The following is a 20,577-nucleotide window of genomic DNA, read 5'->3' on the forward strand; positions in this document are numbered from 1 at the left end:
TGGCCTTTCCTCTATCCATCCTGATACACAGTGGTTCAAACCAGTTTCCTCTTTCATTCTCTTAATGAAGAGCATTGAATGTGATTCAATGCAGTTTTCTCTTCATTGTTGGGTTTTTCCTCTACTATGAAGTCATCAACGCCATCCCTCCTATGATCTCTGACATTCAGTCACTTTTTTTTATATCATCTCTGAGGATTCCTCAAATTCCTAGTAGAGGCAGGGCAGGATTCAAACCTCTCCCCATGGAAATGACATTTTCCTTTTCTCTTTGGATATTCATTTGCCTCATCCTTTTAGCTTTCCACACATCCCTGTCTCCTATCTCACTCCATCTAGAATTTTGTCATATTGGTTAAGATGATTATGCTCGCATAGATAGATAACTCACTTTCCAATGGTTGGATAATAGTTGTTTATTACTCCACATAGCAATAGGTCTAGAGGTGGATCCCCCAAGCTAGACTGTGGAGCACAGCAGAGTCTCTTTCCATTTTCTGCTCTGCTGTCTCACTTAGTCCTAGTGTTTGTTCATTGCAAGAATCAGGAAGGTTGTCTGTAGGCCAAAAGGGAGGATATCTTTCTTCTAGACATCAGTTTCTTTTTTTTCTGGAAGTGAAATATTACTCAGAAGTTTCCAAGTAGATGTCTGTCCAGCTGGTCAGCCATGACCTGACTTCATGGAAGCTGGCAGAACCAGGCCATGATGTTTTTAGCCTTTATCATGGCAGCAGATTGCCATTATGGATGAAGATGGTGGGGAATGGCAATTGAGTAGATTGCCCGTAGCATCTACCACACTGGTATCTCTCTTGTTGAATTTTCATTCTCATTCATTCTAGAAGGAATAGATTCTTCCCTCTTTCTTCAGCAGCAGTGGCAGCAAGAAGCATTATACATTAAGTGGGACTACCCACATTCTCACTAGATTATTTTAATGTCTTAATAAAAGTCAGTGTCATACTCAAATGTGTCCATCTCTGGTGACAGTCAACTAACACTTTAAGATCAAGCCTGGATGTCTTGACATTCTTACCTCAGAGTGATTTATCTTTTCTTCCACGGGATCCGTGGAGAGGTGAATGGTCATCTTGCTTCTGGTCTTTGTACAAGGGTCATAGTCTAGGGACCAAGTCATTATTCCCAAAATGTTCCTTTATTTTGTCCCAGTGAGCCCACTGGATAAACAGATAAAACTCAGAGAAGCCAGGACTCCCAGTGGGAATGCAAATGAATGTCCCTTTAGAGATGTTCATCAGACAATCAAGTCTGATGTAGAATTAAATGGTCTTCTGACAGATGAGACTTCAAATATGAATTGATACAGAATACCAGCAACATTTCAGCCATTGCTATTCACATGTTGTTAGACAGGCATGGCTTGTGTGATAATAGTCACTGTCATGGGTATAAAATTCCCTATACAACAAAGGTAAAAACATTTCACTTGCCTTTTTACTTTTTCTTTTCAAAATTGCATCTAATCCACTTGATGCTCCCTCTCACCAGGGAAATTGACTGTCAATTTCCATAAAGATTTTCTTAACATGCCAACACATCTTGATTGTGCAGTGGTCCAAGGGGCCCAATATTGTTTCAGAACTCTCAGGAATGGTGCCCTGATCTTCAGGCCACCTGATTTCCACTTACCTCTCATTGTCTATGTCCACAAGGTCCCTTGAATGCAGTCAGAATTGCTGCTTTATGCTATGTTTGGTTATTGAAGTCTCTTCTGGGGATAGACCCACTGGTGGCCATGACCCAGCCTCCTAAGGAGCCCTCCATACCCATTCCCCTGTGTAGTGTGCATGTCCAGCAACCTCCTTCAAGTACTTTCTTCTGTTTCCTCCCGCCCCCCTGTGAGATGCTATTCTCCTCAGAGGGCCTTAGGAAACACTAGTCTGGACTCTGTTCTTTGTATGATGAGTGTAGGGGAAGGATATAAGAGTGGTGAGTTGTTTTCTCACTAACTCATCCTGTTATAGATAGGATACATTCCATATTGAAATGGAATAAAATTAGATTCTGGATTGTCCTGGTGATGAAGTAGCTACTTATATCAAATCATCACATGCTGTTGAGCATTTTGCTGGTGCACTTAGCCAGTGCTTCCCTTTCACTTGCTTGCCTCTGTGTTCTTGCACAATGTGGATTGTGCTCTTGGGAGACCCTTTCCTTCCATTCTTCATGTCAAATCCCACACACCTAACTAGATGCAGTGTATAGTCCACCTTCTTCATCAAGCCCTATGAAACTTCTCACACATTCCCTGAATTGAGGAAACCCTTTCCGTTAGCTGTATCATTGGAAGACTTTGCTACACCTGTGTTATAGTATTCATCCTATTCCACCTTTGGTTGTCATTATATATGTGGATGTTTTACCCTTTGTATTGGTATGTAAACCCTTTGAGAGGAGGGCTATGTTTTCCTCTTTGTGCTTCATCTTCAGTGCCTAGAAACTAACTGAATTGAACTGATACAAAATAGTTGTCCCCTGACCATAAATAGTACATAATGGGACACAAAATATATAGACATGGTACATAAGTAAATTAATGATATGAACAATGAAAAGAGATGTCCTGAACAGTCCAGAGTTGATTGCTAAGGACAATGACTGTTCTACCACCTTCTGATGGTAAGAGGGAGGACCACGGTGAGCTGAGGGCGTCAAGAAAAGCCTCATAGGTGTCTTTGCAACTTGAAATAGATATTGTGTCATCATGAAAATTTTACTGAGTAGAAAGAAAAGGAGAGGACAGGGAAGGCATGGAAATAGAGATAATGATAGAAATGACTTAAGCATCTTTTGGTTATTTTGGGTACATCAGAAAGACAACCACCTTCCCCCCTCCCATGATACCTTACGTTTTCATCAAACTTTAAAACTTATAAACTGCTGTCATATATACTGCTTTATATGATTCATTTAGTGTGGTCCATAGACTGAATTTCATTCCATTGCAAATAACATTGTAAAGGAGATTCACTGTGTATAGTCAAAATGGATTCCATTGGTAATAGATATGCTCGGTACCAAAAGTAATGATGACGAGGATGACAATGACGGTGATGATACTGACGATAGTAATGACACTTACTGAACACTCACTGTGTGTCCAGCATGTGCAAAACATTTTGCATATATTAATACTAGACCTCCCAATATCTTCAAAGTAGAATTTTTAAGCTATCTCTAGATTAATACGGGTTGAGTCATTTGTCCTGCATCACACAGCTGGTGTTCGGTAGAACTGGGACTCATATTGAGGTCTATTTTATTCCAAAGTCCAGTCATTTTTCATTCCCAAGAGCCCTAAAGGCTGGCAAACATGACAAAGGGAAGAGCACAAATGTCATCTCATGATATGTGCTTAACTCACACCTTCGATAGGGTATAAATGTAATCTGCATTAACCAGCTCAAAGTTCAGCACCAGGTAAAGGCACTGCATTTACTTAGTGCTTCATCTTATTTGCGAGTACAGATATGTGGGCTTAGGCAATTACTTCCTTAGTTAATGACTTAGTTGCCTTTTTAAGATTTGATCTTGATACTCAGATCATCTCCCCACTACCAAACCTATTTTTGTTGACACCTCAAAACTCATTTTTGGGCCTTTGTCCTTAGTTGCTGCCCAGGGTCCTCTGGTGATAGCATTTCAAGTGAGGGACGTTTACCTGAAAGTGAGGCAAACAGTTGAAACCCCATGGCCTCCTTAACACAGGGATTGAAAACCTCCAAGCGATCACCAGAAATTTATGTTTGCTGTTGGAAAATTGCTTTGGGAAATGATGTGGATCAGAGAAGTAAATTTTCTGTCAAGATTAACTTTAGTAGTGAGCAAAGCAGAATTTGGGGGGAGAAAAAAAAAAGATCCCTAGGTGTTTCATCACATTTGTATTAACATTCTTTAATATTTACCACACTCATACTTTTTGAGCCAAACTGTCAGTGAAAGCATTGAACTACAGAGAAGATTCAGGAATTCCTCTGGAGAGGATACCTTCAGTCTCATTTTACAAACAGAAGCTGTTGATAACAGATGTGCTTCAAACAGCTGGCAGTTGTTGAAAGAATTAAGGTGAAAAATAAAATTCCTAAAACCCCACCACACAAACACCAGGAATCCACTGCCTCTGGACTGGCCCAGATTCTTCAGCCTGTTTCCAGAAATTGCTGTTATGCAGTCTGCACAGACGGTGGAGTGCTTGGACTAGGAAGGGAGGGGAGGAAGCTTGGCAGGGCACCAGCTTGGAGCTCGATTTTTCTTCTTTTTCCCCCCCACCCCCAACAAAGAGCTGGGCCTGGTAGAAAATAAAACAAAAACAGATCCTTTTCCTCTCTCACATCTGCTTTCATCCCAGTTCTTTGGGGTTGGTGGCCCTGGATAAACCAGTGGAGCTCAGCAGGCTGCTCGCTGCTGAATGTGTTGCTGGATTTTGCTGCAGTTCAGGGCTGCTTGGCTGTGAGGTCCAAGAACAGCGTTTCTCAAGGGCTGACAGATATGGGACCACAGTAGTACCCTTTGTGTGAGGGCTTAGAAAAACAACGGGTGCACTTTTAAGATGGGAGTAATATGATGTGATACATGGTTAATTAAGCCGAGATGGACTTCTCTCCCACCTTCTTCCAGAAGTCTCCATGTTAGCTCTTAGAAGATCTAGCAGGTATGTGCTGCAGATGAGAGGTCTGCTCAGAGAAGGAGGACTGGGGACTGAATCTGTTGACAGAACTGGGAAGAACCATTATATATAAATAAATAAATAAATAAATAAATAAATAAATAAATAAATAAAAAGCAGTTACCTGAGGCAAGTGTCAGAGCATCTGTAGTGGTGTAAGGGATCTTTGTAACTTCCCTCTTAACATTCCAGCTGCCATTGACTAACAGAGAGGGTGCTATTCTTCATCCTGTTTACTAATTATTCTGCAATGTTACGTGCCCTACTAATCTCTACTCCAGTTCTCGCCTCTTTAGAGATAATTTTTATATTACTAATTTAGTGTTCTCATTCAATAAACTTCTTAAATCCTCTTCTTAGCTTCTGCTTCTGGGAACCAATTGCTCCTAATGCCATCCACATTTCCCCTGAGGCTATTTTTGTAAACATAACATGTCACTCTACTGTGATGTTGGGGCAGGGGTGGGACTAATTCTGATTGAGAATGTACTACTGGCCAGCAATTTGGCCGACTCAACGCACACGTGCTCTCTGATAATATTCCTAAAAACCAGCAAGGCAGCCACTGATATGATCATTTTACAGATGTGGACACACAGGTTCACAGAGTCACACTAGTGACTGCCTAAGGCCTCCACTTGGGTCAGACTGTGTTATATGGTAGGGAAAAAAGTCAACTGACAGGAGGGCCTTCTTCCTAATAAGCAGCCAATGGTGTACTTGTCTCCCTGCTCCCTGCTATGGATGACAGAGTCATGAAGGACTTAATTCAGAGCAGTGACCAAGAGCAGGAATTAAATCCCTGTGGAGAAGAGTTTAAGGATGTGGCCCTCAAAAGTCACTCTGTGTAAGGGGCCAACCACACAGTTCGGGTTCTCACCACTCTCCTCCCACTGCCTTAAATCTTTGCGTAGGACCTCACAGCTTTTTAAGTTCTGTCACTCACATGATCTCATTTGATCTTTACCAGATCCTTGTGAAGCAGGCTGAGCAGGGATTGTTTTCTGAATTTTATAGACAAGGGAACTGAGGTCCAGAAAAATGCTGATTTATCTAAGCCAGCAAATGGCAGAAGCTCTGTCTAATTAATTCCCTACCAGATAGTTTTTCAGTACATCATGAATCCTCCAAATAAAGACAACTCTGGGATGTGTTGAGTGCAGAAGGAGCTGATAAGACAAAGTCCCTCATATGAACCTGTCCAAATAGTCTCAGTCCTGGTTTTGAATACTGAAGTACCAAACTTCCTTGACCTTCTCATTTCTTCCCCAGTGATTACCATGGGGGAGAAAAAGACAGCAAAAAGTAAAAGCATCACAGGAACCTCACCAGCCTCACCATGGTGAGGTTCCCGTGATGCTTTTTGGGGTTCCCGTGATGCTTTTACTTTTTGCTGTTTTTTTCTCCCCCATTGTAATCATTATCTAGCTCAGTGTTTCCCAGTCATTTTTTTTTCATTCCTCACCCCCGCCTAGAAAATACTATTTAGACATTTATTTTTCCTTATTACTCCCCCTCCCTGAAATCTTAATACCATAGATATGTTGTATATCTGTTTATGTACTATATGTATATCTATGCTTTATGCCAAAAATTAGTAAAATTTATTTCACCCACATAAGAAACAGTGTTTGCTCCCTCAGTGCCATTTTGCTCTTGTTGTGAGTGACTGGTGTAGCTCATAACTATAAATTCAGTAAAAAGAAAGGAAGGAAGGAAGGATGGAGGGAGTGAAAGAAAAAATGAAGGAGGGTAGAAAACAAACAATAAAACAAACCAGCAAAGACATAAAACACTAAACTGAAGGTGTCCTCAATTTCCCAAAAGCTCTAACATCCCCTGGTAGTATAGATTCAAGTATTGAGGTTTCACTACGGCCAAAGTATTCCCAATATTTCTGGCCAAAGCTCGGACAGAGCATGCTTTAATCATTCTGTGAGTGAATCCCAAAGAGCAAGGTGTAGCCTGAAACACATTCAACTTTTAGTATCTCAATTCCCTAGTTGCAAAAGAGAATGTTCCCTCTGACCAAACATAGTTTTTCCTTATGGGATGTGGTAGATCTCTGAAGACACTGGAGTCTTTCCCTTTGGGGAAGTTGATTGCTTTGCCTGTTGATAAGTGATAGCAAAGGAGAATGTATGAAAAGTTACTCTTACTTTTATTTTCTCCTCCTTAACTTCATACCCTACCTAATAAATTGGAGAACCAGAAGGAAAGCCAGAATTCACCACTACAGACACAAGAAAGTAAGTTCTGGACAGGTGGAACTGACTTGCTCAAGGGCCAGGAGTAAATTAGTGTCAAAGCTGGGACGTGGAGTTTGCCTCTTGATACAGGACTTCCTCTGGCAGAAGAAAGGGTCAACCTCAGATGGGTACTTCGTCATTTGTTAAATTTACTTGAGCAGCATCCAACTATGGCTGTGAGTACACAAATAAAAAGCTTCTTTAAATAAACACCAGAAAATCTGTTTCAGCTGAAGATGTATGCTTAGTGTCCCAGGGGCCAGTATGATTTAATATTGCCAATATTAAATAAGAGTTTGGGAGTTGGATAACAATTGCAAGCTGGGTAGCAGCTTTTCACCTCCAGGAATTGACTACAGATAGCAAACAGCTCAGATGGGGAAATGAGTTTTGCCACATCACCAGAAGGCCCACGTAGCTGGCCGCTAGCTTTCAGCTCCTAGGAAAACTGGAAGATATGTGTGCACGAATGTGTGTGCACATGGCCACGTGTATTCCGGGATTAGGTTCACCAGGGCTGCCAGACCACAATGGTAAAGCCAAGCCACTAAAGAACCAGAACAAAGTCAGTGAGTGGTGTATGGGCTGAGATCCGGCTAGTTAGAAAGCTGGGAAGGAAACCATGTGTAGTCTTTGCAACTCCAGACTTCACTGCCTCCATATCCCTCTTTTAGACCCAGAACCTTCAGGAATTCAGGTTTTTGAGTCTCTTCCTATCACAGAAGAAAATGGTGATAGCCTAGCTTTGCAGGATGACAATCCTGGTTACACCCGGATTCAACCCTTTCCTGGCTATGTGACCTTGTTCTATTTATATTTTATTTAGAAAACACTTAACTAGTACTTGCCATATGCCAGACACCATTCTAAGCACTTTATAAGGAATAACTCCTTTCAGTCTCAATAACAACGAGCTTGATTCTTATAACAACAACCCTATGTTCATTTTATAGATGAAGGAACTGATGATCAGAAAGGTTAAGTGCCTTGCCAAAGTCACTCAGCCAGAATTTGAACCCAAGGAATGTGTCTCCCTTGACACATCATCCTATCATGGTAAGTGACCTTGGGCAAGTTGTTGACCCCCTGCCAGACCTCAGTTTACCTGTTTGTAAAGGGAGCATGCTAATACTACTCTGAGCAAGGAGGGATGAAGGCTTTTTGCAGGGCTTAAATGAGAAAATCTTGAGGATTTAGCAGGTTGCCAGGCACCTAGTAAGTAAAATATATGATTAACACTCCTATAGATGGGGGTCACATTTCATAAATGGATCAGGAAGAAGTGGAGGCCTCTTCTGCATACTCTCATGATGAGTCTGATAGGCCTATGCCAACACAGTCCTCTTGAGAATGCCTCACCTTCACAGCTGCAATCATTTACAAGTTAAATGGTTCCATTGTTCACTCCACAAATGTTGACTTAAGCTCTGAACAAGAAATGTTGTGCTACTTTGATTGAATGAGTTGAGCAATATAATCAGAAGTTAAAGGCATCTGAGTGATATGTTATCTTTAGTGGCATTTCAGTTATAATGTAGCTTCTCCTTTTCTTTCCTACAGCATGTTTGCTTTTTTTTTTATGTACCTTTATGATTTTTGAAATAATATGCAAAAAGGATAAATATGAAACACTCAGATTAAAAAATGACCTGGACAGCAAAGCAGTGCTGCTGCATTCTGAGAAGTCCCATTATTTTTAGAATAAAAATTTTTTAAAAATAAAGAAACGCAGTCTCAGTTGCAGGGAAATATGGATTTCACCATAAATGAAATCACTATGGAGCAGAGACAGTGAGGCAAAATAACAGAGTGAGTGGTTGTTCTGTAGCTGAGGGACAAATGACAGAATTGCTTTGGCCAGCTGAAGACAGATTGTTGCATTGTTCCATTAATTGTGTGTAACTTGGCTTTTCCAGACCTTTCTGTGGCAGACTAATCCAGCTAGCTCTGTGCACTGCTGAGCCATCTCACTTTTACCGAAGGCTGCCTACAATATCTCTGAGATAGAGATCCCTGCTACACATAGTTTGCAATATTGAGAGTTCTTCACTGAGGATAAATATGCTGATGGTGAACACCTAAAAATATGTGATTTTTAAAGACGACTTTGGTTTAAGGAGGTAAAATATGACAGAAGATCCAATCTTTATCCTGGTCTTACTTTAAACCCCATAAACTGTTGACGAATCTGCTCTTATAAGTGGGCATTCACTTGTGTTGTTTCATTTAAGGGGAACAAGGTCGGATGTCCTGGCCAAATGTATGCCACCGTCTGTTTAAGTGAAATTGAAATGAAATTCCAGCATTAGAGTGATTTCCTTTGGTTATTTCCCCAAAAAATCCTTGTTTAAGTTGCAAAAATCCCCGGAGTAGAATTATCACCACTCCACCGATCAGTGTCCTACTAGGATTTAGTGTTTACATTCTTGGAAGAGCTGGTGGCAAATCTATGGATGCAGTAGACTCAGTGAGAAGGGAATATTTTAGTGTTGGAGTATTTGGAAAGAATTGATGCCTATTTGGCTGTCTCCTGGGTGTCATGGAGTCTCCTATGGCAAAGAAAAGAGTGTCAGGCTTGGGAATGGGGTGGAGACACAGAAGGGCAGTGGTGAAACTATAATGTCAAACTTTGTAACTGCAAGACTTCAGTTGGAGGAGGTGTAGGAGCCTGTGTGCAATGGGTTTTCCAGGAATCCTCCTAAAGGAGTTATTGATTTGTATATTTGAGCAGGACTAGCTTTACCTTATAATGACACAACCAATTAGAGAAGGAAAGGAAGGTGGTAGAGGAAAGACCCAGAATTTAGAAGAGGCATTTCTCAGTGCCAGCCCAGCAGTAACAATGACCTTGGGCAAGCTACTGAACCTTTTCAGATTGAGCCTTCTTGTCTTAAAAATGGGATAAGTTTTTGTCTGCCTTTTGAAATTATTGGGAGAATAAAAACAAATATAAGAATAATTCTAAATAGCACTTTGTAAACTATAGAGTGCTCAGAGACTAATTCTGAGTACACCGATGCTTGCAAGTCTTTCTTCTATCAGTGCCACCAGATGGAGTCAATGGCAGGCATGTGGGAACGTGACTCCCTTCTCCCTGCCATGTAGCCCATGTAACCTGACCCCATGGAGCCTAGGCACCAGCCCACCATGTATTTTTAAAGAGCTGCAGTCAGACTTTTGGATCTTGTAGATTGCTGAGTTGTCCATGCTGTGGGTAGTCGACCCGCTAGCTCAGTGCTTCTCAGCCTTGGCTGAACTTTGGAATCACCTGGGAAACTTAAAAATAATAATAATAATAAATAAATAATAATAATAATAATAATAATTCTCCTCACCAAGGCCACACCCCAGACCAGTTAACTCACAATCTCTTGAGGGGGGAGCCCAGGAGTCAGTATTTATTGAGGCTCCAAGTGGTTCCAGTGTGCAGCCAGGGTTGACAAGCACTCTGCTAGCTGAGCAATAGAGAAATAAGATGCAGCTAGAAAATGAATTCCTTCTTCTCATAACACAAGGGAAAATAACTTTGTGACATTACATTGAGAACAGACAAATAGCTAACCTGGTAGAACAGAATAAAGAAATGATTGAAAAGGATTGAGGAATCAGTGTAATCACAGCTACTTATGATAACCTGAGTAGCATAAAACATAGATCTTGAAACTTTCTCCTCTTCCTCTCTCTTTTTCTTTTTTCTTTCTGATTTGTTTTGTTCTCTCTTCTCTCATCTCCTTCCCCCACTTTGCCTTTTCTTCTTCTCAAACTCTCTTTCTCTCTCTTTCCCTCCCATCCCACACCCCATTTTACTAGAAAGGTCTCTCAACTCCTAATATCCATTGTGGCCATTTACAATGTAGTATGTCATGCTCAGAGTCCTGAACAATTTTTTTTAATTAATTAATTAATTTTTTTTGTGGGTAGGGGGCTACTTCACGGCACATCCCTGTGTCTTAGGTCTCATGTGCGGGTGAGTGTGTGTGTCCTCTTTAGGATTCCCTTTCATCTCTTCCTGTACATTCTAAAAACCCAGTTTTCCCACCCACACATGCCTGAGCTTTCTCATCTTCTCATCTGTTTTCCAGCATGTCCACCTACCTCTCTGAAGCCCCTGACTCTCAGTGTATTTTTTTAAACCTATATCTGCTCATTCATATTCAGGCAAGCCTGATGAATCAGAATGTCTGGAGGAAAAGGAATTCAGGGGAATTTTAATTTTCTGGTTAAGTGACACTGTCTTGAAAACCACGTTTGTTTCAAGTTTTATTGTGGGGAAACAAATGGTAAAATACAAGCCCCAAACTGGAAAGTTTCTTAGGGAATACCTAGATGAATCCATCTAAAGTAGAGACAGAGACCAAGTAAGTAAGATGATTAACAGATGATCCCAGTCATATAAATAACAGTACTATGTCTAAAGATGATGACTCCTGACTTCTAGACCCTATTTCTTCCAGAGCAGTTACTTGACCTGCCCTGCAGAAATGTTCTGATTAACCAGAACCAGTCAAATGTGAATTATATTCTTTTAAGTGAATTCTCCAGTTCCTTATAATTTCATCTACCCATGAATCTCACTCATCTGTGTTGCCCGTGTGTCCCCAGATGGATTTCAGTTTGCAATTCTTGTATCTCTAGACTATCCTGTTTCTAAGGACTGAGATCATTTCCCTAAATGTGTCCACCCTACCCACTAGACTGAGCACACTGACTTTTTTCTAGCTTTTTTTTTTTTTTTTTTAGTTTTTTAAAAAATTATTGTGGGTACATAGTAGATGCATAAATTTATGGGGTACACAAGATATTTTGATAGAGGCATGCAATGTATAATAATTACATCATGGAAAATGAGCTATCTATCCCCTCAAGCATTTATTTTTTAGTACACTGATTTTTTAAATAGAGGTTCATCACCACCTCACATACATTACAGTTTTGGTTGGGGAAGAAGAAGGCACAGGCTGGTGGATTGGATTTGTTCAGACTGCAGAACCCCTCCTGGAAGGAATATCAAGTTTCTCATTTTCCTTCTTGTTAATTAAATCTCCACTGTTAACTTTATTTTTTTTTTTCTGTTTCCTAAATGAGGTATTGCTAAAGAAAAAGTGGGTCAATTGAGGGTTCTGACTAGTTTTGTCCTAGTTAATTTAAGTTTTGCCATATGTTCTTTGAGAAGCATGTGTTAACTATAGGCCCTTTTGCTGATTATCAACGAACCTAACGGCTATTAATTTAGATTTCCAGTTACCTGGCAAGAGAAAGACTTAAAGGGAATAAGTCTAGGTAAATCTAAAGCTAACCCAGAAGTAAGACCACTCCATGCAAAACTGAAGCACAGCATGATGCTTTAGACAGCACCATTACTTTCCATCGTGAAGCAGCAATGTCAGCTTCAGCACTCTTGACATTTTAGGTCAAATAATTATTTGATGTAGGGGATGTCCTTCGCTTATAGGATGTTTCAGAGTATCCATACTTCTGCCCACTGGATACCAGTAGGACCACCTCACCCATGCATAAAAATGTAAAATGTCTCCAGACACAAACAAGTAAATGTCCACTGGGTGGCAAATTTGCCCCTGGTTGAGAACCATTACCATAGACACATGATCCATTTAATCACGAAGGAAGAAATGCAGATAAATCCCTGACAATAACATATGGATGTCTATACTTTACTCTCTCTGAATCTAAAATCCTATTTTAAGGGGTTGGACTGAATGTATTGGCCATTTCTTCTCCTGGAACCCTGGAGAAGTCTCCTCTATTGGCAGAGTCCTGCGTTGCCCTATTACCAGTGACCAGAGCAAACAAGTCATGGTCAGAATTCCTGGATTTGAGCATTGTGCCCATGGCATTCAACAAGAATGTGTTGAGCATGTGTCCTGTTCCCAGTCTAGTTGTAGGCTCTTTGTTGCGTGCAGGGGTGGAGGGGCAACCATTCAAGGAATAAAGAAACAGGGTGTAGTGAAAAGGCCACCAAGTCAATTGGCACATCACAGTGCTTCCAATCACTAGCTGGGTAACTTTGCACAACATACCTGACCTCTGTAAGCCTCAAGTTCTTCATGTGAAGATAAGGTTGCTGGCACCTCCCTCACTTATTGTGATCTAGATAAAGGCACCGTACTAGTGACTGCTCAGTAAATTGTATTTCTCCATCTCATTTATATCTTTGTCTAAACTGTAAGAATGCAATAGCCAGTCCCTTTACTTGGAGTAAAAAAGCAAAGGTCTTCAGAAATTGTGTCCAGTTGAGCAAGGCCAGGAGATGGTGCCCAATCAGAAGTAAGAATTTTGCCTCCTGAATCCCAGAAAAGAAAAAAAAAAAAAAAATCAGAGTAGAGCATTCTTTAGTGGAAAAATATATTTCTTAACCCTGAGGTGGAAAATACTCTCAAAAAATATATTCCCATTTACTGGCTCTTCCCACTAGACAGCAGGTTACACTCTGCTGTGGCATAAGGAGCCCAGAAGTTCCCCAGCCTGCAAAGCATCTACCTACTCATTAATGCCTGAAAATACCATCAGCCATATCAGTCCTTTGTATCTTAACTGTCACTTATTTTATGAGATCCTTTCCTGAATAAAAGTTTGATTATGAAGAAGAAAGTATTAGGGTAATTAGTGCTAGAAGGTAGTTACATAATGTGGTCACCTGCCTGCACGTGTGTGTGTGTGTGTGTGTATGGTTATATATGTATGTGTGTGTGGTTATATGTGGTTTTATACATATATATACACACACATATGTGTGTGTGCATGTTTGTGTGTGTGCTGTTATATATACAGAGATAGACTGAGAGGTAGGAGTGTGTGTATATATTTCAGAAGCCTATTTAATGGTCATATGCTAGCTAATTCCTTTTTATTTGACATTTTGTCAATGGCAGATCCAAATCAACCAACATCACCACTCATCTAGAGGAGATGATTGATGTTTGACTACCCTGAAACATTATGATACTCTTGCTCCAAAACAGATATAATTTCTGGTTCTTTGATAATTTTCTCTGTGAGAAATTTGGTATGTGATGATGTTTCTTTTACCATCTCATGTGATCCTTCAATGCCCTCTTCTACTGGGCCATGTCAGATAGACTAGGCATCAAACTTGCTGACAAGTTGACTAAAATAAGCCAGAAACACAAGTGGCCCGTAATCCTACCAGAGATCTGTGTGTACTTGCTTGGAAAACTTGGGAGGAATAACAAGTGGCATTTGCCCCTGTGATTACTTACACACACTCATAAATGTGTTGTTGATGTTAAATCATACCAAATGTCTGCCTTCTTGAAAGCAGAGAGAAAAGGCAGGGCACTCTTATACTTTGATAAGTTCAGAAGAATATTTTTAAATTGTTTAGAAAATTATTTCCTTTTACTGGAATAACCTTTTCTTTGTGATGGCAACTTTGTAGTCTTGGGAGTATGGGCTGCATTGTGGGTAGGTGGTCTCAACTATTAATATCAAGGCTACGATCTGAGCATAGCGACTGCCTTTTTTTTCTGAGTACAGCAAAGGACAGGTCTCATTTAATCTGCTGCCTCTGGTCCAACCTTAAAAATCTACTAGGGCTAAGACTGGTGTGAGAGTGTCATTTGTCTTGTGAAAAGACTTTTTTTCTATATAAATATTCGAAAAACCTCAATACCACTGCTGAACTTTAATCAGCTGGGAAGGTACTGCAAATGGAGGGTCAATCCATCACAATGCCCAGGATGAGACGTGAATTGTGGCCTAAAGTTCTTTTCAGATAGCACAGGATAATGAGATTAGCACCCTCTGTGGGAAGAATAAAAAAAGGTGCTACACCTTTAAAAATTAGATTCTCTTTTAAATGCTTAGTAGTTTGCTTAGAGGGGTCAGAGCAAGTTTCTCGAAGCTTAAAGATTAATTAATTTGAGAAAGAATAGATTTCAAATGTTACAAAACCTTAGTTAAAACTACCACTTTCCCTTATTCCTGCCTTTTCCCCTTCCCCCTCCCGCCACCAATCTCCAGAGCTAGAGTCACAGGGACATGAAATGATGTTAGCTAAATTCCTGTTTGTGTAGACAACATTTGTTTGCCTACAAAGACACACAACACAGAAACATACAGACACACACACAAAGTAAGAACATAGCTTTCTATGGTCATCATTTGCTCTTAAGCTCCCAGATTGCAGATTCCTCTTTCCAATGGTTCTTCATGAAATATGCATGGACTTAAGATCTTCTACATATATGATATTTAATCATGGGCAGGGTGGGTGGAGTAGCATAAAACAAAGCACGATTATTCTCTCTCTTTCTTATGGCCACCTTGAAACAAGAAGAGTGAAAGATAAAAATGTCTTGGCGATAGGAGATAAACTACAGTTTCCAATATTCAGATTTCTAGAGGGTAGGAGGGGACTTGTGGTTCTGATGCTTGCCAGGAAGGTTTTGCTTCTGAAAGCTTTCCCTATAAGCACACCCACACAGCTCTTTAATGCACCAAGCCAGAGCAGCTTTGGGCGCTGGATTCCTGTAGCCTTCCTATGAGATGGTTAAGTTCACGGAATCCAAGGAGCCCTCCTTCAGTTCCTACAATTTTTTTTTTTTTTCCTAAAAAAGGTATGCTGTCTTCTAGAGGAGGTCGCTTTAGTAGGGTTTTAGGTAAGGCACATCCCTGAGAGAATCTTTTTCCTGCTACCCCTGCTCTTGGAGTGGTATGCTATTTAGAAAGGCAAACCCAAATGATTATGCTTAAATTCAAAACCCCCTCCTCAAAGTTATCAAACAAAGCACCTCTCTTCTAGAACACTAACAATCTGAATGGGTGTCATGTGCATGATGTGTGTCATAATGTCATGTTTTAATTATAAATAAAGCAAGATGAAGTTTCCTGGTCAGGAAAAATGAGCTGGGGTGTTGGGGTGTGTGTGTGTGTGTGTGTGTGTGTGTGTGTGTGTGTAAGAAGCTGTCTCCCAGGGTTTAACATCTTAAAAGACATTTGCAAAATATTTATCTTGTAGGCATACTGGTTTCTCCATAGGTAGAAGAGAAACCTACCACCAACCCTTAATTTAAGGAAACCTTCTGGTGATACCATTCTGCATTTCAAAAAGCTGATTTTGCCTCCTAAGATTGGTAGCTGGAGACATTTGCATTTTGGGGGATGGTAGTGTGTGGTTCCTCATCCCCCCATCCCTCTTCCTGCTATTTGGACTTCTCTCTCAAAAAAAAAAAAAAAAGGAAAAATAAAAACAGAAAGATGTAAGTCTTTAGTGTCAGAGAGGGAAGAGAAAGACTTAGGGATGTGGGCTACACTGGTTCAGCATCTGTGTCATCCATCACAGTTTATTTCAATCATACATTTGCTTAAATTATCATCTGATGAAGGAGCCCTCCGTCCAATGCACACAGCCTTCCCCTTCCCTTCTCTGTACCCACCAATTGCCACTACCACCACTTCCTCACTCTTTAGTTGAATAGAAACTGAAATCTCAATGATGGATCTGGAAACCTATGAGGGGTGAGAAGGAGCAATCATCAATCCCAACACAGAAAAAAAAAAAAAAAGAAAGAAATAGGGAAAGCAAGCATTACACAAAAGGGCAATCTGAGAAGAGGCAGCTTTTCTGTCCTGGTTTAACAAATTATTCCCATCTCAGAAATATGCAAACACAGGATCAGATGATTATCTTCTCCCACTCTCCCCACCCCATCACTGCTCTGTCACCTCTGCCCCTAAAGTCTCTTGCTACAAGTCATTACCCTGCAGGCATTCATCCTGAGGTAGGCTTTTCTGCTCCTTCCCCATAGAAACTAGGAATGTGCTGTCACTGTCTGGGAACCTAAGCGTGCTGCAGTCTTAGCACTGTGCTCCAGAAGCACAGCTTTCAGCCCTGAATATCAGGATTCTGCCTCCTTCCCCTCAGCCAGACCAAAGAGAGCAGTGAGCTGAGGGGCTCCCTTTAACAGGGGGTACAAAAAGGGCACAAATGCTACTAAGTCGGGTGAATCAAAGACTCAGGAGAATTAAGAACAGGTGGCATTTGGGGATGAGATTTTGAGTTGATTTGAAAGATGGTTACATTTTGAGTTGATTTGAAAGATGGTTACATTAAGTGCAAAAATGTTTCGTGTTCCTAGGACAAACTGTCTGGCACTGCCTTTTAAAAGCCATTTGCAATGCTCTCTGCTTTAAAGGCTGAGCAAGGATGCCCAGTCCTCAGTCCACCTCTCACTTGCTTGAAGGTGGTTAGATTGCACTGTCCTTGCCCCAATAATATAAAGGGTCTTGCTGTTTTTCTTTTTCCAGTCCTTACTCATGTGGAGTAAATTAACATGAGTCATTAATCTGATAAGCTTTGTTTGCCCTTTTTTAAAATTTCAAAATGAATCTGACTACTTTGCTCCTGGAATTTCCTTCTGGCCCCTGGACAACTCCCCTCCCCACCCCACAAGGAAATTTTAACTGTTGCTTTTCTTGTAACACAAGTAACAATTCATTTAGGTTACACCAGTCTGTAAAAACTGTAAATGCTATTTTATTTTAAACATTTTAGTTTACAAAAAAAAAAAAAAAAAAATCAATGATTGGTACCTTTTTTACACTCTCAGATTCCTGAATATGGGCAGATCTTCAAAGGGAGGAAGGAGTTTCTCATATGAAATTTAAGACAGACTGTCCTGAAGGTTGTGGGGTGGGGATTTTTTTGTTGTGTTTTAATTCGTTTTTGTTTTTAAGACACAATAAAGCTAAAATGTCAAGTCTCTGGGAGAGATCCCCTTAAAGTTTCAGTCAAGGAGCATATCAGAGCACAGACAAGGAGACCCCAGCCTGGTGCCCGCCGGCCCATCCCGGCTGCCCAGGCGTATTTGGTAGCGCATGGGTTGAGAGCCACTGGGACAATCACACCTCGCATTCCCTGGCGGGCTGCTGGTGGCAGGTACACGAGCCATACTCGTTGATGATCACCAGGGCTCCCTCAATGTGGTTCGGTTTGTAATCAACGTAGTATTCCTGGGCAGACATGGCAGCCATCTGATGCATGGTCTGTTTCTGCTTTTGCTTCCTGCGCTGCGTGACAAAGCACTGTCTGAGCTGCCTGAGGCTGGCTGGGAAACACTTCCAGGACACGTAGAGCACCAGGACCACGATGAGGAAGGAGAAGATGAGGGCCATGGTGCCCGTGACCACCTTGTGGATCTGCACGGCATTCTCGGCGTGCTCGCCGCCGGGGAGAGCCACGGTGGCAGGCTCGAATGTGCCGTCGTGCTGCCCCTCCCCGCCATCCGCGAGCGTGGTGGCCGAGCTGGCAGGGGGCCCCAGATCACTGCGGTTGGTGACGGCCGAGAGCAGGTGGCCGCTGGTGGGCTCGGCCCCATCCTCGCACAGGTGGAAGGCGTACACGGCATCCAGGACGTCCTCGCCCTGTGCGTACTCCGGGCTGGCGCACTGCAAGTTGCCATCGTAGCGCCCCTGGAAGTTGCTGAGCCACGAGGCTAGGGCACACACGTTGCGCCCGCAGTCCCACAGGTTACCGGCCAGGGTGATGCTTGTCAGGGACTTCCAAGAGTTGAGGATCCGGGGCTCGATGTAGGTGAGGCGGTTGGAGTCCAGCTGCAGGGACTGCAGGTGCGGCACGGTCTCGAACACATGGGGCTCCATGTACTCGATCTCGTTGCCCGACAAGTCCATTTTCTCCAGGTTCCAAACCCAGTCCAGCGAGCTGACCACAATGGCCACCTTGTTCCTCCGCAGGCAGAGCGAGTGCAGGGAGATGAGGCGCGGGAAGTGGGCGAAGTTCACCTTGACCAAGTCGTTGTGCTCGAGGTGCAGCTCGGTGAGCTTAAACAAGCCGGCGAAAGAGTTGCGCGCCAGACTCTTGAGCTGATTGTATCCGATGTCGAGAAACTTGAGGCTGCGGCAGTCCTGGAAGATGCGCACGGGCACAAACTGGATGGCGTTGGCCCGCATATGCAGCGTGGTGAGCTTCCGCAGCCCGTGGAAGAGGTCGGGCGCGAGTGCCTGCAGCTTGTTGTACGAGAGGTCCACGCTGCGCAGGTTGGGCATGGGCCGGAAGGTGGTGTTGGGCAGCTGGGTGATCTGGTTGGAACTCAGCGTGAGTTCCTTAACTCGGCGCAGTTTCTGAAAGGCGTCCCCCTGCACCGAGCAGATGTGATTGTGATCCAGATAGAGCCACGTGAGCTGCATTAACCCCGTGAACTGGCCGGCGCGCAGCTCCGAGAGGCTGTTGTAGCGCAGGGACAAGCCCAGCAGGCCGGACAGGTTGTGGGGCGCCTCGGTGAGGTTGAGCGCCTCGCAGTACAGCAGCCGCCCCTCGCACCGGCACAGCTGCGGGCACCCGCTGGGGGCGGCGGGCAGCATCTGAAAGCAGGCCCCCAGCAGACACAAGACCACCCCCGAGGGCCTCCTCAGCAGCCAGTATAGACAGAGACCGAGCAGCAGGAAATCCATTAGCGAGAATCTTTCCAGAGAGACTGGAGAATGTCCATTGGAAGCGCTCGGTCAGAAATCTACATCATATTTTATTCCGAGGGAGGGGGAGCGGGGGAGGAGGAGAAAAGGGCAAAAAATCAAATAAATACATAGAAATAAAGAAGGACCCCCCTCCCCAAAAACCACACGTTCACCTCTAAGCATGCAGAAAGCTGGGCAGCATAGAAAGTTCACAGCCACGGAAAGATCAAAGAGAGGGTGATTTGGTCCATGTTAGATGCTGCAGCAAAGAAAAGGGAGGAAAAAAAATCTTCGGGAAAGAATTTAATTAAAAAGTGTCTTACCCACCCTTTTCCAGAGAGTGACAACCTCCATTCAGCTGCTCCCTTTGTGTGCAGGCTAATTATATGCAGGGCGAGAGAAGACCCCTCTGTGTTTCCGAGGCAGCCCCGGTCCGCGGCCGGCGGATCTGGCAGGCGCACAATGTCTCACTTTGCTGCTCGGCTTGGGGCTGCAAGGGCGGCCGGCGAGGCGGGGAGGCGACTTCTAGGACCCGCAAGTTTCCCAACTACGTGCCGGAGCCCGGGCTTCGCCTTCCTGCCGCTTTCCTTTCCCTCTGCAGTTCGGACTGTGACGTTGTGGGGGAAAAAAACTCCAAACTCGGGGCTCGCGACTCCCCAGGATTTGACAGTCTGGTTAATGTCCGTCATTGGAAACGACCACTGACCGGCGCCACCTTTTACTCCGCGGAGACAGCCTGCCATTCGCGCCCCGGGCAGCTGCAGAGAGCGGGCTCGCTCATGCTTTGCGGGCGGCGGGCGTCGGGGAGGTGCGGGCGGCGTCGCGGGAAGCGGCGAGCGGCGCCCGGGCTCCTTCTCTCCACCAGGCAGTGTGAGGCGCGAGCTTGCACAGGCACCTACTGCTCACTGAGTGTCGTAAGCTGCTCACGATTGTGCGTCTTCCCCGAGCACCTCAGACATGGGCAGATTGAAAAGGGGTGGGCATAAAACCAACATTTTACCGAACCACTAAAGTAATATATGTTCTTTGATGAAACGGAAAACACTTTAAGCTTTTTTGTCCATATTTCAAAAAAAAAAAAAAAAAAAAAAGGAGGGGGGAGGGAGGTGGCGATAGGGGTAGCATCATCCACGACAAGATATTTCCAAGTGGGAAGAAACTGAAATATTCTGTGCTCTCCCCCTTCCC

The 20,577-nt window shown here is 43.0% G+C and overlaps 2 protein-coding genes across 5 annotated transcripts in view; one reads left to right on the forward strand and one right to left on the reverse strand.

The window, feature by feature from the left end:
- The window catches only part of CTNNA2 (catenin alpha 2), a 1,149,887-nt gene that overhangs the window by 782,192 nt on the left and 347,118 nt on the right, over positions 1-20,577 (forward strand). The window lies entirely within an intron of this gene.
- On the reverse strand, positions 4,719-20,304 carry LRRTM1 (leucine rich repeat transmembrane neuronal 1). 2 transcript variants are annotated; one of them, XM_007970056.3, is made up of 3 exons: positions 19,717-20,304; positions 17,509-19,445; positions 4,719-4,737 (listed from the first exon to the last, which is right to left on the reverse strand). In XM_007970056.3, the coding sequence occupies exon 2, from the start codon at positions 19,384-19,386 to the stop codon at positions 17,818-17,820; it is 1,569 nt and encodes a 522-aa protein (XP_007968247.1). In that variant the 5' UTR covers positions 19,387-19,445; positions 19,717-20,304; the 3' UTR covers positions 4,719-4,737; positions 17,509-17,817. The 2 variants fall into 2 exon arrangements, with proteins under 2 accessions (XP_007968247.1, XP_007968248.1); XM_007970057.3 differs by having other exon boundaries at positions 19,713-20,252.

The sequence above is a fragment of the Chlorocebus sabaeus genome, chromosome 14 (assembly GCF_047675955.1).
Source record: "Chlorocebus sabaeus isolate Y175 chromosome 14, mChlSab1.0.hap1, whole genome shotgun sequence".
Taxonomy (NCBI): domain Eukaryota; kingdom Metazoa; phylum Chordata; class Mammalia; order Primates; family Cercopithecidae; genus Chlorocebus; species Chlorocebus sabaeus.

Coding starts and splice junctions, on each gene's coding strand:
- LRRTM1 (XM_007970056.3), bottom strand. CDS start 19,386: ATGGATTTCCTGCTGCTCGGTCTCTGTCTATACTGGCTGCTGAGGAGG.